General features: G+C 38.7%; 1 protein-coding gene across 1 annotated transcript in view; it reads right to left on the reverse strand.

The window, feature by feature from the left end:
* Window positions 1–2,711: 2,711 nt before the first annotated feature.
* pde11a (phosphodiesterase 11a) overlaps window positions 2,712–25,290 on the reverse strand; it is a 70,667-nt gene continuing 48,088 nt past the window's right edge. The window contains exons 11-20 of the mRNA XM_053627898.1: window positions 24,693–24,839; window positions 24,225–24,332; window positions 21,501–21,610; window positions 20,785–20,875; window positions 18,584–18,684; window positions 17,337–17,414; window positions 17,139–17,202; window positions 16,685–16,759; window positions 15,235–15,318; window positions 2,712–3,112 (exon numbers count right to left, since the gene is read on the reverse strand). Of these exons, the coding sequence (XP_053483873.1) occupies window positions 2,936–3,112; window positions 15,235–15,318; window positions 16,685–16,759; window positions 17,139–17,202; window positions 17,337–17,414; window positions 18,584–18,684; window positions 20,785–20,875; window positions 21,501–21,610; window positions 24,225–24,332; window positions 24,693–24,839 (1,035 nt within the window). The 3' untranslated portion in view covers window positions 2,712–2,935. The remainder of the gene's footprint in view (window positions 3,113–15,234; window positions 15,319–16,684; window positions 16,760–17,138; window positions 17,203–17,336; window positions 17,415–18,583; window positions 18,685–20,784; window positions 20,876–21,500; window positions 21,611–24,224; window positions 24,333–24,692; window positions 24,840–25,290) is intronic.

Below are 25,290 nucleotides of genomic sequence, written 5' to 3' on the forward strand. Positions count from 1 at the left end.
ATTTTTAATTAAACTGTAACAAACACTGACAGTCTCAGGTATACTGTGCACTGTAGTGTTAAAATCACCAGAGTGTTTAAAGTGATTCTTGCATTACTGACGTTCCAACATGTTTTATTGAAGATTTATGAAGGAACTCTTAGAACTGCATGCAGCTTTCATTTTTAAGTCATTCACCAAAGTCTACATATTTGACCTAAGCATCACAGCATCTTGTGTAACAAAGCATTTGGACATCATCTTCATTCCAAACACCTACAACCCTTAAGATGCTCTGTATACTATCTTTCATATACATTACAGCAGTGGTCACCGATCCTATGCTTGAATCTACCTTCCTGAAGACTTTAGGTCCAACCATAATCATGTCCTCTTGACCTTCTAATCATTGCCTTAAGAAGTTATTGATCAGCTAAAACAGGCGTGTTCGATTTTGATTGGAGATGAAACCGGCACGACGGTAGATCTCAAGGAAGAGGATTGTTGACCACTGAATTAGACTATAGACCTATTCCGCTGTGCAGTAAAAATCTTTGTCCACATGGGGTCAGTGTAGTGATTTTTTTGCATCTTACTTGAGTATTTCCTCTGTGGGGCAGCAAATCAAAACACTCACAAGCAGATGCTCATTTAACCAACACAAGGCCTGTTTACTAGCAGCACGTTTATTTGAACTGAACAGTACACTTTTCCAAATGACATGCTTTAAAGACACCTCAGTTTTTACTGTCCCTTAAAAAAGAAACCAAAATCTGAAATGAAAATGTGATGACTGATAATTTACCAATAATAATGATAATAATACCCCCCAAAAAACAGACCGGGGGGGACAGAATTACAGAATGTACACTATTTTCCCCACTATGGTGCAATATCATTATTCATGCACACACATTAAAACGTTAATGAAAATGTCAGTGAAGAAGGTCATTAATTCGTCACTTCAGTCCCTAAACCTAGAGCAGTTATTTCCTCATGCAGTTAAATTTGTCCCATTGTCAGTTAGCATGTTATTTCTGTTGATATCCCCACGAGCAGGAAGATCCATGCCACAAAGAGCACTGCAATGCCTCAGTCTCCACTTTCACAATGCCATAACACAATTTTAAACTGTGACCAGATATCACAGGAAAACAGCTACAGCATAAACAATTCAGAGCAATTACATACAAAAGAAATGAGGAGATTTTGTAGTTGTAATTTAAAAAAAGGAAAAAAAGCTGATGGATGAAACATTGTAATTTTTCAGTGGCTACCAATGTGTGTGACCGAAGGATGCTCTTTTTGACTGGTGTTTCTATAGCAACGTAAACCCGTGATTATTATGGATTCTCATGTGCAAATTCACATTTATAGTTCTGGAGCCATCCAGACCAATTGATTGTAAAAACTACAAACTTGTATAAAGTCATGTAAAGTCAATTTTGATCAGCTCACTGGATGTCCAGCTGCGCTAGCTAATAACAGTCTGATAGGTGATTAGACACAGCTGCAGCTGATGTGGAATGACATTACCTGCAGTGTTACCTATGAATGGATGATGATTGTGTGGCCATATGGCAGCAGGCACAAAGGGCAGCGGAGTTCATTAACTCAGTTATTGGATCTGTATTTGTTTTTTGTTAGGCTGATCCAGTATTTCGCTTGTGCTTATTCTTTTTTTTCCCCTATTACCTTGAGCTAAATTGTAGTAGTAATAGTTGCGTTTGTTTTTTTTTTTGCATTCTGTCCCGCTCTCACTCCGACAGTAGTCCTGGGAGAGGTATAGAAGAGACTATAAAACAATGTGATGTTTCTGGATATCTGTCATAAGGAGTGAAAGCGGATTTAAACCAAATCAGCTAAATGTTTCAGTGTCGTCAATGCTGATGTCAAGATGTTCTAAGTCATAAAACATGGTTAGCTTGAAGACAATGTGATTTACTAATATTTATAAAGGCACGTGTACTTCCTGGATCGGCTTGGGCTCGTGAAAACAATATGACTGCAATTTAGTGCACTACTTCAGAACCCCAGTTCGCAAAGTAATATGACTAATGCTTGGATCAGCTCTAATAATGTAAATTGTGAATATAGATGAGTGCGCTAATGTAAATGCTCTATGGTAATGCATGGACCTCTCACACCACGCCTGAGTTAATTAATGGAACCAAAATAGGCGCAAGCAGCAACATCACAAATCCAGAGGGAGTTTTACGACATCGTACCGGCTGCACAACTCTTAATGATATAAAACGTAGTCTCTAGATAATTATGAAGCTGGAAGGAGACTGCATGCATCTTTCATGAAGGATTTTAACCAAGGCACAAATAGCAGCACTCTATTGTATCTGCATTGCAAGCATTGCCATGAGCCTTTAAGTTCAGCAAACCTCTGATCCAATAATAATTACATAGGGTGAAAAACAGAGCCCAAACCCACATCATATCTCAAGCTATATAACAATCCAATAAACAATAACCTCAAATTAAATATGTACAATACAAAATAGACGATCCTGCACTCCTGAAAGGTTTTCATTAGTATAATCAAAGCAACACTCAGTGGTTAGACTATAATAATAAACCTGCTGTGGCAATGCTCAGTTGTAGCCATCCGTAATAATACAGCAGGCCAGTTAAAACAATACAGCATCTATGTTAGTATTCTAGCTCTAGAGACACTGCCTCTTCCTGAGTCTAGACCTATTCTCAGAGACTTCTCCGAGTGAGAAAAACATCAAACAGAAAACACTCGGTCACAGCTGCCTGTTACTCTCGCACCCAGTGGTGAGAGCTCATACATGCAGCCTGCAGGGGCACGGTGAGATCAGATCACCATCGTTTCTCCAGCAGCTTGAAGCTCGCAGCAGAGCCAAAACTCCCAACATGCACAGCACTGCGGTTGGGTTGGGTTTAGAGGTCAGAGGTCATGATGTGGCGTGGTGGGCAGGAACTAACTCGCAGCTTTGGGTACGTCATTGTCACCAATCTCACCATCACAGCTAGTGCTGGGGAGTTTCACCAGTTCTTGGCTGCGCTGGCGCTTCTGGTGCAGTTCATCCCACATGGCACGATTGGCCTGGATCATGTCAACCATTGGCTGGAGTTTAGGGTTCAGTTTTACAAAAGCCTACATGGGAAGAGGAAGACACACTATCAAAATAATAATAATAATAATAATAAACAAACAAATATTTGCAAGTCTGTTTTTTTCCTGCCAAATGTTTTCCTTCTAGGTCAGATGTAATCCCACTCTCTGGTGTCACCCAGAAGAGGATGGGTTCCATTTTGTCATCCCAGGGCGACCTCATGCTTGCTTATTAGAGATTTAAATCTACATCCGGATTTCTGTAGATCTGATTTGTGACAGTATCTATACAAATACAATTGTGCTGAATTGAATTGAGGTAAGGAAATATTATTTAGGGTTTTGTTGCTGCTTCCACACTAGGAAGTTGGATAAGCTGTAGCACTAAATTCATCAACACCTTTGGCATCCCATTTAAACTGATAAGAAATAAAAGATTGAAACTAAGCAACTATATAGGAGCAACTGAGAACCCAGACCATCCATCCATCCATTTTATGTAATGCTTATCCTACACAGGTTCACGGGGAGCCTATCGCAGGGAACTCGAGGCACGGGACATCCAGGGCACAATCACATACACACACTCACCCACTACTGACAATTTAGAGATGCCAATCAGCCTACAACACATGTCTTTGGACTCCGGAGTACCCGGAGGGAACCCCCAAAACATGGGGAGAACATGCATCCTCTGCACACAGGTCCTCTGGAATCAATCCCCAAACCCTGGAGATGTGAAGCAAACATGCTAATCACTAAGCCGCCGTGACTCCCTAACAGGAGGATGAAAATTTCATTATCGCACAGACACTCAGACACTGAAACTTACTGTAGATCACCATGTCTGAGTAGTAAGCTAGAAGGACAGACTTGAAAGGCACTATTAGGCTATGATATAATCTCCTGTAGGATACACTACAGCCTACACCTTATACAGTATTACGATTAATGCCTTTTAATCAAGATGTCAGATGTAATATTTTTTTTCTTACAGTGGTCATTATATAATATGTACTTATTTATTATTCATATTTATTATTTACATTTATAATACACTGTGGTGTAATTTCTCTGTCATTTTACAGGATTAATGGTCTCACTGACAGTTGGGATGCATAATCATGTATCTTCCTGGCTATTCACTCACAGTGCATTATTTAACTTGCATCTCACATCCCTGTATCGTGACACACTTCACAGCTTTCACACACTAATTCACATATGCTTCTGCACATGCCGATGAGATGTGGATGGTTTTCAATATGGTGCTCAAGTAATTGCTGCCTTGATGGAAAATGCTCTGAGCCAAAGCGTGCCATAGTAAGTAATGTCAGTACACCCTTAGGAGAGTTCATAAGGGTTGGTTTGTCCATTGGGATTGTTAACCATCCAAAAAACCCATTAGAATCTTTCAGCTGTACAGAAAAGAAATTAATTGTATGCAAGCGGGCTGACTTTTTTTTATTTAATTCTAAGGGAGAGAACCTAAAACACCCTCACGATTGTGTATTTCCTAATGCACTGTCAATAGTTAGAAACAATAGTCTATCATGTCCCTGCTGAAGTAAAGCATATGAGGCACTTTTATGGCTAACCTCTTTAGTTGTCTGGCTCTGATCCACCAGCAACCCCTCAATAAACACCACTACAATACCACAACCAAATTTCTTCAGGGTTTATTGGCAGCAATGCTCATTTGTGTTATTCTCTGTTCTGTGAGTATGTTGCCATCCATAAAGAACAGGTAGAGGAATGGCACAAATGCATGCATGAGCTGTCTCTGCAGTTGTTCTGAATTCAAACTTGCTTCTTTTGACATGTGGTTTGGGAAAAGAATAATGACTAACTGAAAGTAAATCATTTCAATGTTCAACTGAAACACACTCCAACCAACACCAAAGAAAATCAGCTTGGCGTGTCATGAAAGCAGACTTAATACTGTTGTAAATTAGATTTTAAAATAAATGTACTTAGGCACCTTTGAACAAAACCACAAGGAGAATTAGAATTTTCAATCATTTATTCAAAAGAAATATCAATAGATGTGATGTTCTTCTGTGGAAAAAAGTAAGTACACCCTCGGCCTCAGAGGCTAGCATTGTCCCCTTTAGCAGAAACAACTTCTTGTAGGCGTTTTGCATAATTGTCCCCCAGGCTTGCTGAAATTTTTGACCACTCTCCATGCAATATTCTTTCAGGTGCAAGATGTTGGGGGGGTTTTCTTGCATGCACTGCCCTTTTCAAATCCCCCCACAACATTTCAATGGGATTCAAATCCGGGCTTTGCAGGTCAAATTTGTGCCATAACACCCTTTACAACTCCAATAGCCACTCTTTACCACTCCAATATCCACTCTTTACTACTCTAATAACCACTCTTTACCACTCTAATAACCACTCTTTACCACTCCAATAACCACTCTTTACCACTCCAATATCCACTCTTTACAACTCCAATAATCACTCTTTACCACTCCAATATCCACTCTTTACCACTCCAATATCCACTCTTTACCACTCCAATAACTACTCTTTACCACTCCAATATCCACTCTTTACAACTCCAATAATCACTCTTTACCACTCTAATATCCACTCTTTATCACTCCAATAACCACTCTTTACAACTCCAATAGCCACTCTTTACCATTCCAATAACCACTCTTTACCACTCCAATATCCACTCTTTATCACTCCAATAACCACTCTTTACAACTCCAATAGCCACTCTTTACCATTCCAATAACCACTCTTTACAACTCCAATAGCCACTCTTTACCACTCCAATAACCACTCTTTATCTCTCCAATATCCACTCTTTTCCACTCCAATATCCACTCTTTACAACTCCAGTAATCACTCTTTACCACTCCAATAACCACTCTTTACAACTCCAATATCCACTCTTTACAACTCCAATATCCACTCTTTACCACTCCAATAACCACTCTTTACAACTCCAATATCCACTCTTTACCACTCCAATAACCACTTTTTACAACTCCAATATCCACTCCAATAATCACTCTTTACCACTACAATAACCACTCTTTACCACTACAATAACCACTCTCCAATAACCACTCTTTACCGCTACAATAACCACTCTTTACCACTCCAATAATCACTCTTTACCACTCCAATAACCACTCTCCAATAACCACTCTCCAATAACCACTCTTTACCACTCCAATAACAACTCTTTACAACTCCAATATCCACTGTTTACCACTCCAATATCCACTCTTTACCACTCCAATAATCACTCTTTACCACTCCAATATCCACTCTTTACCACTCCAATAACCACTCTTTACCACTCCAATAACCACTCTCCAATAACCACTCTTTACAACTCCAAAATCCACTCTTTACCACTCCAATAATCACTCTTTACCACTCCAATAACCACTCTTTACCACTCCAATAATGACGCTTTACAACTCCAATAACCACTCTTTACAACTCCAATATCCACTCTTTACAACTCCAATATCCACTCTTTACCGCTCCAATAACCACTCTTTACCGCTCCAATAACCACTCTTTACAACTCCAATAACCACTCTTTACAACTCCAATATCCACTCCAATAGCCACTCTTTACCACTCCAATATCCACTCTTTACCACTCTAATAAACACTCTTTACCACTCTAATAACCACTCTTTACCACTCCAATAACCACTCTTTACCACTCCAATATCCACTCTTTACAACTCCAATAATCACTCTTTACCACTCCAATATCCACTCTTTACCACTCCAATATCCACTCTTTACCACTCCAATAACTACTCTTTACCACTCCAATATCCACTCTTTACAACTCTAATAATCACTCTTTACCACTCTAATATCCACTCTTTACCACTCCAATAACCACTCTTTACCACTCCAATATCCACTCTTTACCACTCCAATAACCACTCTTTACCACTCCAATATCCACTCTTTACCACTCCAATAACCACTCTTTATCTCTCCAATATCCACTCTTTACCACTCCAATATCCACTCTTTACAACTCCAGTAATCACTCTTTACCACTCCAATAACCACTCTTTACAACTCCAATATCCACTCTTTACAACTCCAATATCCACTCTTTACCACTCCAATAACCACTCTTTACAACTCCAATATCCAATCTTTACAACTCCAATATCCACTCTTTACCACTCCAATAACCACTCTTTACAACTCCAATATCCACTCCAATAATCACTCTTTACCACTCCAATAACCACTCTTTACCACTACAATAACCACTCTCCAATAACCACTCTTTACCGCTACAATAACCACTCTTTACCACTCCAATAATCACTCTTTACCACTCCAATAACCACTCTCCAATAACCACTCTCCAATAACCACTCTTTACCACTCCAATAACAACTCTTTACAACTCCAATATCCACTCTTTACAACTCCAATATCCACTCTTTACCACTCCAATATCCACTCTTTACCACTCCAATAATCACTCTTTACCACTCCAATATCCACTCTTTACCACTCCAATAACCACTCTTTACCACTCCAATAACCACTCTCCAATAACAACTCTTTACAACTCCAAAATCCACTCTTTACCACTCCAATAATCACTCTTTACCACTCCAATAACCACTCTTTACCACTCCAATAATGACGCTTTACAACTCCAATAACCACTCTTTACAACTCCAATATCCACTCTTTACAACTCCAATATCCACTCTTTACCGCTCCAATAACCACTCTTTACCGCTCCAATAACCACTCTTTACCACTCCAATATCCACTCTTTACAACTCCAATATCCACTCTTTACCACTCCAATATCCACTCTTTACCACTCCAATAAACACTCTTTACCACTCCAATAACCACTCTTTCCACTACAATAATCACTCTTTACCACTCCAATAACCACTCTTTACCACTCCAACAATCACTCTTTACCACTCCAATAACCACTCTTTACCACTCCAATAGCCACTCTTTACCACTCCAATAACCACTCTTTACAACTCCAATAACCACTCTTTACAACTCCAATATCCACTCCAATAATCACTCTTTACCACTCCAATAACCACTCTTTACCACTCCAATATCCACTCTTTACCACTCCAATAATCACTCTTTACCACTCCAATAACCACTCCCCAATAACAACTCTTTACAACTCCAATATCCACTCTTTACAACTCCAAAATCCACTCTTTACCACTCCAATATCCACTCTTTACCACTCCAATATCCACTCTTTACAACTCCAATATCCACTCTTTACCACTCCAATAAACACTCTTTACCACTCCAATAATCACTCTTTACAACTCCAATAACCACTCTTTACAACTCCAACATCCACTCTTTACCACTCCAAAAACAACTCTTTACAATTGTCCAGTTTTGGTGAACTTTTGACCTGTAACTGCATGACTTTATGCACTGCACTGCTGCCACTTGATTGGATGACTGGATAATTGCATGAATGAGCAGGTGTACTGGTATTCCAAATAAAATGCATGGTGAGCATATTTTTTAATATATATTTGAATATTTATTACAAATATTAGTTTGGTTTAAAATTGGTTTTCATTTATGTATACAACTTATGTTAAGTACAACTTAAGGGTTCGCTTTAGCTTCCTGCAAAGCCCTCTGTTTTCTACAGTGTAAAGGGTTCTACAGTGCACCTTTAAGGGTCTACCTAGTGATGCTAGGTAGACAGGTGCATATATCCTACTCACTTATAGGGGATTCTTTATATGGGACTATGACATGTTATTTGTAAGTTGTGCATTAGATTATGCATTTTACAATACCTTTAATTTTTTTTGTCATGAGTTCCTTTAGAAGAGAATCAACAAGGGGAAGGGGGTTGCATTTGACTTATGGGAGCTAAGGCTTTGTTGTTAACCACTTTGCTGATGATTTGCACTCTTACAATATTATTGTCAGAACACACTCAGATGTCAAACAGGGGCGGGTCTGGGGGTGGGGGGAGGGCAGCAGGTGGCAACCACTAGTGTTTAATGGTGTAGGACGGTGAGCGCACAGACACACCATAAGATTTCAGAAGCATCTCAATAGAGCACAATGCACTAATGTAGTCCTAGGCAATCGCCTATGTTGCCTATGCCAAGGTCCGCTAGTGCCTGGAGCTATGGCTGCTGTTTGTCTGGATTCCAACAATGTCTAACAACAAACTAACAGAGAGAGTAACAGTGAGACAGGGTTATATGGACTTTGAAGTTAGGTCAGACAAATTTTCTTTGAATCTTAAATGAATTTTCTTTGTATTAAATAAAGCACTAACAAGTACCTGTTGGCTTTACTTTGGTCATTAAATCAGGTCATTAAATAATTGTTTTAATGAAAAAGTTGAATACAAAGTTGAATATCGTCAGGTATCCATACTGACATGTAAATTTTGAGCTAAAATAATCACTATGCATTGTGGTACTTGTGCACATTGGTGGTATAATTATGGGTAATAATGTAGCAAACTATCCAGGGAATATGATTTGTCTATTGAGAAGCTGAACATACACTACAAATCGGTGCACTATGGTGAACAGGGAACGAATTCAGATGTGAATAACTGAGCTAGCCATTCTTTCCACCTCTCACAAGCAAAATCTCCTTACAGATTTCCAGTATTCTTGTTTAACCAAGTCCAAGTTTAGCTCTGAAGCACTGTAAAAATGCAACGTTTTTCACCTTAAAATGCATCTAGTGAGGCAGGCGCACATACAGACCACTGTGTCCGCAGAGTACGCAGAAAAAAAAATAGATCTGACCTTTCTATTTCCATTCACTATTGAATAATCATCCATAAAGTTATCAGAAATTAATTTTAAATTACTGTCCATTCAATATCTGCAAACACTTAGAGGAGAAGACTAAGATTCTGCCACAGCGTTGTCACACATCATCATATAAACATCTGTCCCAATGTGAACACAAGCAGGTGTGTAAATGGGGATGACTAGTCATGCACAGGACACTGTATCATTTAAACTCCCACATAAATCAAAGCATGAGTAAACATTTCTCACTTACTCACTCATTTTCAGTAACCACTTTATCCAGGTCAATCCCAGGAACACTGGGCATCAGGATGGGACGATAGCCCATCACAGGCCACTAAGCACACACATTCAAACTTTGGGGCAATTTATCATATCTACCTACTGGCATGTTTTGGGCGGAAACCAGAGAACCCTGAGGAAATCCACACGGACAGAGGGACAACATGCACAGAAACTCGGCACAGACAGTAACCCGAGTTCAGGATGGAACCAAGTACCCTAGACCCACATATAAACCAATAAATATTTCCCCTACTTTATTTTTGTTCATGAGAGGGATAAAGTTAGTCTCTACATATTGTACGCAAGCAGCGCAATCTGAGCGGTTTTCATGCTCAGTGAAATTAATCACCAAGTGTAATCCAATTTAGATTAATTACACTAGCATTCTGATGAAGTCAAAATGAAATCTGATGTACACAATGCCAGCCATAATGACGTGAATAATAAACCTCATTACTGATATGTCACGTCTATTGGGAATGAAGGAACCTTGACACACATTTAATATATTTGTTTTATGAATATGCATTACATCTTAAAGCAAATTATAGCCTGTGTGTGAATTACATTAGGCATATTTAAAACAGGCATATGTTATAGGTTTAATAAGTATGATTTTGTAGCAACAGTACAGTGCAATATTCTTTGCACATGCAAAGAAATGCTGTAGAGCAAAGATGCCTTCAGAAATAATGAAATTAAATGTATCTACATTTTAAAAAATACTATAAAGAGCAGTAAAGAGTAATAACAAAGTCGATTTTTGGTCTGACGACCATTTTATTCATCGCCAATTTTATTAGTAGTCTCCGGTAGAATTAGTGCAGTTTTATAAGGAAATGAGCTGTAAGTTTTATTGAGCATCTCGCAGAACCAGCCACGGTTCTTCTGGAGACTTTGACGTTCATGTTGCTTTTTATTTTTGCAGCAAAAACCCAGCAGCCTTCATTGTGATTTTGCCTGCAAAGTGGTCTCTTACATAATATGCTGCTTTCTTTACTGACATAGTAATATTTTTCTGTAGCATTTAACTTTGCGCTGGAAAACTAATGTTTGGGAATCTAAAATGTTTTTTATACTGACTCGATAATGTAGAAGTCCTAAAAATAAAAATCTATAACAAAGTTTGTGCTAAAAAAAAAAGTAGGGGGCCTTAAGCCAAGTTCACGCTGTACGATTTTCGCCACGAGTTGGTCGCCTGAGACAAATTTTGAGAATCCTTAAAGATTCCAATAATCCAAGGCCAAAATCTGTAGTCTTTTATGGCTACTTTGACGTGTTCACCGACAGCCGATTAATAGCCGTTGCGATAAAATGTTACCTCCGATTAAATTCTGGCAGTGTCAGAAGATTTGAGGCATGGTCCTGTAGTGCGTCTTCTCCTACTCTGTATGAGTCTTCTTTCGTGCATCGTTCTTTCTCGTCGTGACTGTCGTACAGTCTGACATTAATGACTGCTGAGATCCTACAGTGTGACACGGCTTACAGCGGGGATCGTGTTCATACAGTCTGACAAGCAACAGTCGCAAAGGACTAATACTAATCACACAGTGTGCACCCGGATTTAGACTTTTGCACAGTACTTTATATTAAAATGTAAATTACCAAGACCTACAATATCATCATGTCAGTTTTACTACACCTGTTAAATATCCCTACTGTGATAAAAATCAAACGCCATCTAAAGCTTTAAAGCCTCTTCAGTATCACTCATGACTACGCTTCTACTGTCGCTGACCAGAACAACTACAATTTTTTTGTAGTTAACTTAGTTCATGAAATTAAACCTAAGTCACACAGATGTATTATTTAGCACTAAAAGATGAAGGCCTGTTTTGTGTTTGTGGCTGGTGATTGGTCTTCTCTGTTAATTTTTTTTGTTGAACTGCCTGATGATTTATTGTCAACTGGGACATGTCTCCCACTGTATACGAGAGAGGGCGCCATTGTTTTTAAGCAGGCTGTTATTTTTCTTCTAATTCCCCATGTTGCACTGAACCTGCAGCGAGGAAAGACACTTGCAGTAATGGAGCATTTCTGTCTGTATTAGAAATGCCAGGACAAAATTCACTGTTTAACTAATATTTAATAATAACAGATTTTAAAATACGCCATGGCCCTGTGTATGTCTGCATGTTCTCCCCGTACTTCGGGGGGTTTCCTCCGGGTACTCCGGTTTCCTCCCCCGGTCAAAAGACATGCACTGTAGGCTGATTGGCATGTCCACAAGTGTCCATAGTGTGTAAATGGGTGAATGAATGGGTGTGTGAATGTGTGTATGAGTGTGCCCTGCGATGGATTGGCACCCCGTCCAGGATGTCCCCCGCGACCCAGTAAGGATAAGCAGTACAGAAAATGGATGGATGGATGGAGATCTTTTTCATGCATATTTTTAAACACATATGAGTTTTCTAATTAAATATATAAAATGCTATGCTACTTCAGAACAATAATGTGAATAGTTTATTGGGGTCACTCTTTTTTCTTTGGCTGACTTTTAAATGCCATTCTATCAGGAAAAATATTATACTGTGTAAGTTCTACCATGCCAGTATGTAAAACCCCATAGGAAGATGCCTATTTGTGAGTTTTTAGGGGCCTTACATGAGGAAATCATTATTTCTATCAGAAGATACAGTGTCCTCTACTAATATTGGCACCCTTCGTAATTATAAGCAAAGAAGGCTGTAAAAAATTGTCTTTATTGTTTAACGTTTTGATCTTTTTTCAAAAAATTCACAAAAAATACTCTGGCCTTATGGATATCAAACAATTGCAAACACAACACAGGTTTACAAAAAAAATCTTTATTAAATATAGGTGTGCAAAAATTATTGGCACCCCTATGAATTCATATGAGAAAAATATATTTGAAGTATATTCCCATTGATATTTCACATTGGATATTTTAGTACACCTGGGTGACTAGGAACATGAAATAGTTCAACCATGACTTCCTGTTTCACAGGGGTATAAACACGAGGTAACACATAGGCCAAATTCCCTTAGTCATTCATAACAATGGGAAAGACCAGGGAATATAGCTGTGATGTACGGCAAAAGGTTGTTGAGCTTCACAAAATGGGAAGTGGGTTTAAGAAAATACCATAAGCATTGAAAATGCCCATTTCCACCATCAGGGCAATAATTAAGAAGTTCCAGTCAACTGGAAATGTTATGAATCAACCTGGAATTGGACGTGTGTCTATATTGTCTCAACACAATGTGTAGAGGATGGTTCAAGTGGGCAAAAAATCTCCAAGGATCACAGCTGAAGAATTGCAGAAGTTAGTTGTGTCTTGTGGTCAGAAAGTCTCCAAAACTACAATCTGAAGTCAACTACATCACCACAAGTTGTTTGGAAGGGTTTCAAGAAAAAAGCCTCTACTCTCATCCAAAAACAAACTCAAGCATGTTCAGTTTGCCAGACACTAGTGGAACTTCAAATGGGATCGGGTTCTATGGTCAGATGAAACCAAAATAGAGCTTTTTGGCAATAAACACCAGTAGTGGTTTTGGTGCAAACAGAGAGGTAGCCATATGGAAAAGTACCTCATGCCCACGGTTAAATATGGTGGTGGCTCTTTAATGTTTTGGATCTGTTTTTCTGCCAGAGGACCTGGACATTTTGTTAGGATACATGGCATTATAGACTCTATCAAATATCAACAGATATTAAATGAAAACCTGACCACCTCTGCCAGAAAGCTTAAAAGGGGCTGTGGTTGGATCTTCCAGCAGGACAATGATCCAAAACATACATCAAAATCAACACAAAAATGGTTTACTGACCACAAAATCAAGGTCCTACCATGGCCATCCCAGTCCCCTGTCTTGAAACCCACAGAAAATCTGTGGGGTGAACTGAAGAGGAGAGTCCACCAGCGTCGTACTCGAAAAGGATCTGGAGAGATTCTGTATGGAGGGACGGTCTCAGATCCCTTGCCATGTATTCTCCAACCTCATCAGGCATTAGAGGAGAATACTCAGAGCTGTTATCTTGGCAAAGGGAGGTAGCACAAAGTATTGACTAAAGCGTGCCAGGAATTGTGGCACACATTTATTTAACAAAGATTTTCTTTTTTTGATAAACCTGTTTTGTTTGTAGTTGTTTGATATCCATGAGAGCAAAGTAATTTTTTAAATAAAAGATCAAAAGTTAAACAATAAAGACAAATTTTCACAGCCTTCTTTGCTCATATTTACCAAGGGTGCCAATATTAGTGGAGTGCACTGTATGTGCATGAAGACCATTTTTTTTCATGGATCGAGGGTAGATTAAGAAAAGTTACATATCACTGGAAAAACCAGCACTATATAACCAAAAAAAAGAATCATAAACACCTTTTTTGCCTCCTTGTGATTGTCTTTGCAACGATTTTTACCTTCCGTGGTTTACGATACAAATATATAGTGTAGGGCTAATGCTAATGTTCACTCTGCCTGTGGCAGTAGATCATTTCATGAATCTTTAAAATTCTTATAAAAATTAAAATTCATCAGCCCTACTCTCTACTGAATGAATCTGAGAGTAGAAATGGTGATGACAGCAATAAAGGTGCACACTACACTCTGAGTATAACAGACTAATGATCCTTACGAATTCAGTTACACTGTTACTAAATCACCAACATGTTCTGCCCTAATGCAACATCTGATCATATGACTGCCTGAACCACTTGCTAATTTGAAGAGATGTGATGACAGTCTCTCTGTGAACACATCAATGTCACGTGCCACAGACAACAGGTACTCTGTTTAGCAGCTGGCTATGCAAATGCAAAGAACTATTTCCAGAAACTTTCCTCTGATTTTAACCAGCCATATCCCATGATTCATGCTAAATTGTATACACTAATAATGCCTATGTTCAGCATGGAACATGTCCACACTTGTTGCTAGAAGGTGTTTCTATGTATGTGGTCATGACCTAATGAAAGTTTTCCCCTTCATAAAGCCTTTGCCTGATTGGCTGTATGCAAATTTGAACTTCACTAAACTTTTGCTGGTCCAGGTGGAAATATAGCATGTGCATGTGTGCTTTGGTGGATTGCTGAACATCATTACCTCGTACAGTGGAGCACAGATACCATCAATCCATTCCAACTGCAAACCCGGCAACTCGTCTTTTCGGTTCCGGTCAAAGATGGCCTAGAAAACAAAAACACACAGGAAATCTGTAGGTAACATCACCCTTTTATATATTTGTGGTACAGACAGAAATACTATGAAGTCTGAACATGAGCAAGTGCTTTACTTGGCACAACAGTAAAATGTTTACTCTATCATCAGGAGATCAGCACAGCTACAGAGAAGGTGCATAGCATGAGTGAGAATATTCCATACAATGGTTTTGCTGGAAGTAGTCAGTGTGTGTGTGTGTGTGAGTGTGTGTGCATGTGTGTTTAATATTGCAGTACTACTGAAAGCAGACTGCGGTGGAGAGATAGTTCCTAGGCTGGAGCACTGTGACTGAATATATAATGGCGAACGCCCACATGCTTGCTGCTAAACACTTTGACTGGGTGCTAAACCTGAGGCTAGTGATACTTCAGAGGAGAAAAGCAATGTGTCCGGCCAGGATTACACACCAGGCCATAATTACTTTCACGGTACACAAAAGCGCCTAAGCATCAAAGCTCTGAAAAGCTACATCTTTTACTAATGTGCCCCCCCCCCAATCCCCATGATTTCCAATTATCAGGAACCATAAGGACAAGAAAAAGCTTTTGACTTTTTGCTTTGTTAATTTTGTGTGGGTGTGTGAGCATGTCTGTGTGTTCGACCTTTGAATTTAAGTGAAAGTAAATGGTCTTTAAATCAGACTGTTTGTTTACAATCCAGCCCAGGAATTAAATCTGCAGTGTCGATATCTCATGCACATAGACAGAAATTCTGGTTGTTGTTAAAGAAGGTTAAAAAAAACAAGGATTTTCAAAACTGAATGAATGAATGAACGGCTTTGAATTCATGTCATGGCTTTATACTACTATGTTGTTAGGTTTTCTAAACAATTGAATCATTTGTTTTGTACAAGCTGAAATGTCATTCAGTTTAACAGGTTATCACACTTTTAGCTTCAATATCATGTACAAAAATCCCACTCTAAGAATTATACACAACAAAAATAATGATACAACTGTACAACTCCACTTTGAGAAAATGTGTGAAACAGGCAAACATGTAATTGAAATATAATTTAAAAATTCATTCAAATAAATATTTATATATTTGTACATAGTAATATAGTGCAATTAAAAAATAATAATAATGTTATCTAAATTTGCTTCCCATTTACCAGTCCTCATTATTTTTATAACGTTGAGTCAACAAGTTTATTTTATGTTATTAATAATTATTACTATTATGCTATATGGCAATGCGAATTCTTTTTGATTTTGGTCCAACAGCCACCTAATTACTAAACACTTTTTCTCTACAAAGTTCGTTTAAAAAAAAAAAGAAGCTGCGAATGAACTTGTTGCACGTGGATGTGTGTGATGCAGGCGAGACTTACAGAAGGAGTCAGCTTCAGTTCAGATCTCTCTCTGTCTCCCTGCTCGAAAAACTCACTGGTGACCAGCTCGGCTACCTTTACCAACACATAAACATACACATATGCACACATGCTGTAAGGAACATTACAGTACAAATGATGACATGAGTGGTCTGGTCTGCACTTATATAGCGCTTTTTTTATTTTAACCTTAGTGGTTCCAAAGCGCTTTACACTGGTTCTCATTCACCCATTCACACACACACACACACACACATACACCAATGGTAGCAGAGCTGCCATGCAAGGCGCTAGCTTGCCATCGGGGGCAACTTGGGGTTCAGTGTCTTGTCCAAGGACACTTCGGCATGTAGAGTCACGTGGGCCAGGAATCGAACCTCCAACCTTATGATTAGTGGACAACCCGCTCTAACACAGCCGCCCCGAGAATGAGTGAGAAAGAGTCAGTGCTTGCCTTGCGAGAGATTTCCCACGGCTTGGTCACAGCTCCCAAATCACATGCAGTCATTAACATTGATCTAAGACACAGAGAGAATCATGTTAATCACAAGATGTAACATTGCTTTTCAGCCTATATTAATTAATTAACAGCATTAAAGCAATGGCCGATACTCAGGTGAAAGCTAGGCATAATTGGGTCTAAGTGACTGACCTGAACATATCTCTGTGTTCTTTAACGTTCCAGTTATATTCCCCTTTATTCACCAGCTCAAAGAAACGGTTTCTGTTCCTGTGGAAAACGCATATTAATGATAGCACAATTCAGGCAGCAGAACGAACAAGTGCTTTGGTTTTATTTCCAATCGTGTCTTTAAAACATTATTGTCTTCACTTTTTATGTCCAAAATACACAAGTATTTTCTGCCAATCACAAACCTCCTGATCAGTTTCCACATCTGCATTAGAGATGTAATCAGTGATTTTGGGGTAGTTCGTGAAATATAGCTGTCTACACTATAACATCTAAATACTATTGCAAGAAGGGAACTTTCAAAACTGACTGTCCTAAGTGGTTGGATTTTTATGTCTATATATATATTTTTAATAGAGCTTGGGACTGGAGTATTTTCTCTTAGCAGATATTTTATTGACAGCTGAAGAGAACCTCGCCATATATATAATTAACTGCACCCTCTTTAATAACCTTTAATGCAGACTTCTTTTGTTCTCCTGTACATTCTTTGATGTAGCACCTGACAGTGCTTTTAGTTTTTGAGTGCAAATGGTTTTGTGTATTTCACCCTCTAACCACATGGAGGCAGTAGAGGCTTACGAAACATCAAGTCACAACCAATCCAGCACAGTTTCATCATACACACACACTAAGATCCTGCAGCTATGCTACTGCCTTTAATCGGCATACTCAGTGGACTGGAACCATAAGAAAAGGTCAGAATGATCATATTGGCTAGATGATGTGAGACGTTTTGTCTATTTGGAGAAAATTAGATATTTGTTCATGGTCGAACACACAAGACTTTTTAAGATGTTGCCCTTGGCATTCCAAAAAAGCTCTAAAGTGGTTTCTTTCTTCTTGGCTTCATGTGACAGCCTTTTTATTTATTTGGTTTGATTTTGTATTTTATTTAATTATTTGATTTCTGTTTCCTCTCTTTACACTTCTGTGGTGGTTGGAAGGCTCAATCAGTGGGTTGAGGGTGGACTGGGGGTGGGCTGGGTCTATGTGGGGTGTTAAATGCATACTTTTATGTTTTTAATTGAACTGCAGTTCTGCAGTTTGTCAGTTCTCTTTGCTGTGAAAATCTGACTAAACAGAACATTTAAAAAAAAAAAAAAGATCAGAATGACTTTAGAAATGTTGAGAATTTTACTGTTTGCATTTGCATGTATGTGTATGAAAGACTCTTAATAAGTGCAGAGACATGCAGAAACACTCACTCAAAGTACAGTGTGAGATCTGTAGCCAGGATGGACTGTTTCAGCAGCTGCATGAGGTCTCCATAATCCCGGGATGACAAATTGGAGAATATATTATGGCCCTGGAAAAGAGCAAAGATGTGTGTCTTCGGAACGGAAAACATCAAGATACGTAATGACAGACAAATCAGTCTATTTCTATTTTGTTACTTCTTTAGTGGGTTTTCAATAGGACTTATCATTTCTGTGGTCGTCCTTGGTTGCGGGCTCTTACTAATCAGAAAGGTGACATTTTAGTTAAATATTTTATTGAGCCTCTCATGGAATCTATAACATCTTTATAATATACTAGAATAATGAAAGCAAATGAGAGCAACAGCAGCCACCTTATCTATTTATACATCTACACAACCCTGCTCATGGAGACCTTACACTTTTATCCAGCCCCCAATAATTTGTAGCTTTCAGCAATGTCTAAACATTAAAGCCAGATATTATGAATACCTAAAATGATGTGAGACCTTCTATTTCTGTAACTTTTGTGTTTTTAGTGATTGTTGCAGCCGAAAATGCTTGATTTTGCTGCGGCTTTTTTCAAAATTTGCAATGGAACATGCTTCGTTTTTTGTGCTTTATTTTGCAGAAAACTACTTAAACTGGCACAAAATTGTTTTCCACGGTCTTTCACAGTGATGTTTGTTGGTAAATGAGACCTTTTAGCTTTACTCATGTTCAACGCACGTGAATCAAAGAGGACTCTGACTGAATGCACGTTGTGATGATGTCACATGACGCGTCTTGGCCCAAATCTGCGGAAAATCCGCTGTAATTTCGAAAAATTGCAAACTCCTCATTGATTTTGCGTTCATTTCTGTGATCACAAAATCGCAAACTCCTGGAGGGATTAGATATTGATGTCAGATGTTATAACTCGAGACACACACTGCTCACACACATAATGTAAACCATAATGAGTAATACATTTTCATTTGTTGTAACTGAGTTATTATTTCTTTATTAGGGCAGAGAAGGTGCTGGAAGTACAACAGTTTTGGTTTTTTTTTACCCCATTTTCTCCCAAATTGGTCATTGGGCAATTCCCACCCACTAGCTAGCTCTCCCCTATAATATGACAGCTACTAATCTGGGAGGGTGAAGGCTAGCATGTGTTTCCTCCAAGACACGATGCCAGACACTGCACCTTTTCAAGCTGTTGCTCATGCCATATCATAGAGTAGTGTAACACTGCCCTCTTCCACAATCATAAACACCTAAGACTGAGTAGTGTCTCTTTAATTGACAGTGGTGAAAGTAACGCCATCCCACCCACCTAGACATCACGGGCAATTTTGCTCTCGCTGAAATCCTTGGATATCGCATTGGCGGGATTTGAACCTTTTTTTAGGACAAACCTATTTTTGTCCTTTCAATCCCCTTCTTGTCAAATATTTTGTCTACAGCATGTTTAATAACAGTGAAAACTGTAATATTTCTCTGTCAGCATATTTATTCATCATACCAAGACTTCACTGGTACCAGAGCGGGAGAAACTGACACACATAATAAGAAAGACTGACTGTGTTTTGGTAGCTTTGTTTCAAACTGGGCATACTGCTGGGTTTTCTTATAGCACTAGAAATATTTAGAAACCAGTGTATATAATAGTAGCAGTAGGAGTCCAATCTGAGAGAGATAACATTCCCATTTAGTCCACTGACTTCTGTTAAGGAGCTTTCGTCCAGATTTTCACTCAGCAGGGTGCAAGGAGAGGATCAACACCAAAAGAGGCTGCCAAAATATCATTTGATCATTTCTGCTTATTCCTTTTGTTAAGTATCCGGTGAACCTGGTTTGCCAGAGGTGTTGCTAGAAGCTGTAATGTGAAGAGAGCATGCTGTAAAATTAGCTACAATATCCGAAACATCTTCTTCTCTTTCTTTCTCTTTTTCTCCCCCTTTAATTCTCCCCATCTTAACCTGCCTCTGATTACACACACCTGTCTCTCATCATTAACTGACCGTAATTACATTGATTGATTGCATTCAGTAGTGCTGTGTTACCCTTTTTTTTCTTGCCATGGACTCAAAAGCGTGTTTGACAGACGCCACAGCCATGTTAGCTGCCAGTGCCGTTATTAAAGTAAGTAACTTGTGATCTTATTAGTTCTGCTGTTCTGTAATGATGTTGAATGGGATGAAACGTGTGTGAGCGAGGGATCTTACTTCACTCTGCAGAATCATGACAGCATGGTTGAAGTGGTGATGCTCCATAGTAGCTGAGGTCCCATAGAGGAGAGATAGAGCAGAACCTGTCCTGAGAGCAATATGATGAGAATGTGATGAGAGAAAGACACATTATATCTTACTCACAACTGTGGAAAGGGCGTGCTTTATGCCCTGCCAAATAAAAGGTAATATAGATAGCAAGTTCATTGGCAGATGAGTGAAAGATGGAATAGAAGTTGAGTGTGCTGTCCCTGACTTACCGATGAGTTTACTGTTTATCCATCACACACTCTCTCTCAACACAAGTTTATATATTTGCCAAATCTAGACCTCTGTGTCACACATACACTTCCAGTTGACTGTGGGTGATTACTCATGCAATCACAACCGATATTGGCACCCCCTTTGCCAAACCCCAAGTCCATTCCATTTCTAGAATGTAACACTACAAAATGAGGCAAAGTTCGATCAGGATGAATGCTTATGCAATTCCATCGAATACATGGATGGCACAAACATGCTAGAGTGTTCTCTAATAATGAAACGTGTCTCAGTATTTAATCTTAAGTTCTTTGATTTTGGGTTAGTTACATCGATCAAGGATTATGACTGGAATTGCATAAGGTGCTTATCAATCAGGTTGTTTGTTACAGCTGAGCAGGCTGATGATAAACTGTGGTTATGGGCAATCAATATTGGTATGCGTGTCATACTTGGCCTGGAATGCATTGTTGGTTCCACGGTGGTCCAAATCATGGCACACACAGCCAACAATGAGTGCTAAGGTCTCCAACTCTGAGAGGGTCTCTTGGAAGCCTGCAGTCTGGAACACACACACACACACACACACACACACACACACACACACACATGCATATATGATGCCATATGATGTCATCAAAAGGAGGGCTTCATAGAGGTTACATGGCAATGTAACAAAAACAATATACGATAATTGGTCTGTGCAGGTTAGCTGACAGATTGCATTACAATTAAGTTAAATGCAAATAATTATTTGTGCTCTATTTATTAATTTGCTTTTGTTTAATTTACATGTATTAATTCCACAGTGCTGGTGAATTCTCTATCCTGACTGGTCAGATGAATTTTAATTTCTATAACAGCATGGCTCTGACAGTAGTAGCAGTTGCAAGGCAAGCCACAGGTTTATACAAGTGCACTTGTTCTGATATATTATCCTTTCTGTAGTAGGATCTAACACAGGGAATTGTATTGCAGACACGCTATAAAAATGGATTTTAAAAACGTGTTTAATTGTTCATATGGTGTTATGTGATTCAGTTTTATGTGAGGAGACATTTATTTAGCTTTGTTGAAAGGAGTCTCCAATGTCAGCATTTCCTGTAACAGTCAGAGATATACTCATTCATTATAAAGTGTTCTCTGTAACATGGCAAGCTGTAGCTTCAAGAGAAAAAAAGGATGGTTTAGGGAACCACTATTTATAGTTACTGTCATGTAAGTGATATTCCACAACATTAAATGTAACTTCAAATTGGATAAAAAAGTATGGCATGCCATATTCATCCATTCATCTTCATTAACCACTTTATCCTGGTCAGGGTCGCAGTGCATCCGGAGAAAAATTCACTACGGATGGCATGCCAGTCCATCACAGGGCACCATTCACACACTCATTCACACCTACAGAGAGTTTAGCTTCGCCAATCTGCATGTTTTCATGGACATGGAGAGAATACACACAGAAACTCTACACAGACAGTAATTTGAGCTCAGGATCAAACCCAGCTCCCTGGAGATGTGACATGGCAATGTCTGCACAACTGTGCCGTCCACGTCGGGGTTTTTTAGTAAATAAAAAATTGCAATTGCTTGAAAAAAAATCTTATTTACTTTTTATACTTTAAAAAAACTTTTTTTATAGATTTTTATCCAAAAAAGGACTTAAAATTAAGAAAGTATCCAATCCAAGGTGTTGACAGTTATGATTCTTGCTAAAGAGTCCAACAGTTGTTCAAACTCTCACCCTTCTGATTACTAGCACTATTTATTAAAGTCATACAGTATTTTTTATTCACGTTGTATGTTATTTATAATTCCATAGTTTGCACTTTCTATGTATTTCTTACTAGTACTCTTACTGACTTTCTATGGAACTTTTTAACTTCAGAATCTCAAGATATAAATACTGTGTCAGAGATTTCCCCTCAGAGCGAGCAGCGCACACTTCCGGGACGTCAAACTTTACTTTTTTGTTTACTTTTTGTGTTTTGTTATGGTTTATGTCATGTCTCCACCCCTGTCTTGTTATTGGTTGTTTCCTAATGTCTCAGCTGTTCTGTGTTATCCCCTTTGAGTACGTTTAGTCTTTAAACCCCTCGTATTAAGTATTGTTTCTGTGTTTTGCCACCAGAGTCATACCAAGCCTTTGTTCATTGTCCTCGTTTCCTGGTTTTTGATCCTGCTCTCATCCTCGTTTCCTTGTTTCTCGTCTACAGTTGCATTTTCAGATGTATTTGGGGAAACCACTTGAAGCATTCGTCGTGTTGAACTATTTCAACTGTTTTTGTTTGATTTGTTCATTGCAAACAGCTGAAAGTCTGTAAATGTTGACAATAAACCTGATTTGCAATGGGGGTTGAATCAGTTTGATTGTCTGTTTTTGACTGCGTCTCTGTTTATCGTATTGGATTTGTTTGCCTGCCTCTCATTAAAGCTTTTAACTGCGCTTGCGTCCATCTCCACCCAGTTTACGTGACAGGGTGGATTTGAGGATTGGCAGAATTATCCAAGATGGTCAGTTAACACTCTAGTGTTACCTCTGCCTAGCACGCTGACTCAAAGGGTACGAAAAAATGGATCTTCCATGTGTGACAGCCCATAGTGGTCCTAACGCAGTAGTGTTCTTCCTGCCTAGGGCGCATACTGCAGAGAACACTGAAAGCATTTCACTTCCATTTAATATGTGATCTAGTCTGGCTTTCACTGTGTATATTTCAGGCCCATTTTCACACTGTTTTTGGAAGTGTTTCAAAAAAGTAGAAAAATGCAACACAATCAGGGATTCGGGGAACAGTTCCAGCATGAAGCAGAGCAGACCAAGTGCACAGTGCTGCAAATGTTAGTAGAACAGTGCTGAGGTGCTTCCTCTGGTACACAGGCTACAGCAGTGGAAATCCTTCACATTGAACATTTCTGCCTTTTCATATTATTATTCCTGCCTTTGTTTTAGTTTCTGTGATGTTAATTATTGAAATGATTATGTAAGTAAAAAATAATTTTAAAAAAAGATGTGATACACATCACATGCCTTCCCACTTCCCTGTATTAAATACTGAAGAAGAAAAAAACCTCAGCATGTACACACACACATATAATCATACACATGGAGGTACAGTACATGGCGCCCATAAGCAATGTCAACATGTTCTTAACTTTGTATGTGTGTGACTTACAGTAAGCATGGAGAACATGCACTGGCAGACATTGAACGCGTGTCTCCAGTTGTGGTACAGAACCATACGATAGTTCTTCCTTACAGTCAACAGCCACCTACACAGAGTCTAAAGAAAAAGAGTGTGAAAAACAGAAGAGCATAAACATGTGATAGTAGTACATGCTTCTATATCAGAGCTGGATGAAGGGTAGGGAGCTGGAGAGGATTTTATTCCTTGACTTTTAGTTTTTTTTTTTTAAATGATGGCGGAAAGAACAGATTACAGATGGAAAAGAAAGAGAAACATTTAAGGCTATAAGTACGTGATACAGAGCAACATGACCTCATCTTAAATGAGGCATGAGGTTAAAGAGTGGCACAGAAGGAAATGTATGTATATGTGTATGTGTGTGTGTGTGTGTGTGTGTGTGTGTGTGTGTGTGTGTGAGAGAGAGAGAGAGAGAGAGAGACAGAGAGAGAGAGAGACCTCATAGTCTATCTTGAATTTCTGCACCATGCCAAGCTCCATGAACATGCGCAGGGCTGCAGTTATCATGGCATCCACGTCCAGAGAAAAGTCATCAAAGGAGAGCTTATCAATGCCCAGCTCACACACCAGAGGGATGTTTGCTGCCTGGAAGAGAAGAGACAGAGAGAGACAAAGACAGAGAGAGACAGAGAGTTGTACTTTTGAAATCTGTTTTGTCAGGTATTTCTGGCTCAAAACAAAACTATTATAAAACAACGTGTTTTTGATCCCTTTCAAGAATGCTTGAAGGTGCCACTTTAGTTGGTTAGTTAAATGTATATACAAGTCCAAAAGTTGGGACAGTATGGAAAATGCAAAAAAAAAAAAGTCATTTGAAAATTCAATTCACCCTGTACTATATTGAAAACACATTATTAACACATTATTATTATTATTATTACTTTGTGCATTTAATTTATTTTTGAAAATATACACTTATTTCAAATCTCATGAGTGCAACACACTCCAAAAAAGTTGGGACAGTCAACTGTTTACCACTGTTTAACATCACCTTTTCTTTTAATAAGGAAATTTAGTGTTTATTAAGTGTTTGGGT

The sequence above is a fragment of the Ictalurus furcatus genome, chromosome 6 (genome assembly GCF_023375685.1).
Source record: "Ictalurus furcatus strain D&B chromosome 6, Billie_1.0, whole genome shotgun sequence".
NCBI classification, from domain to species: domain Eukaryota; kingdom Metazoa; phylum Chordata; class Actinopteri; order Siluriformes; family Ictaluridae; genus Ictalurus; species Ictalurus furcatus.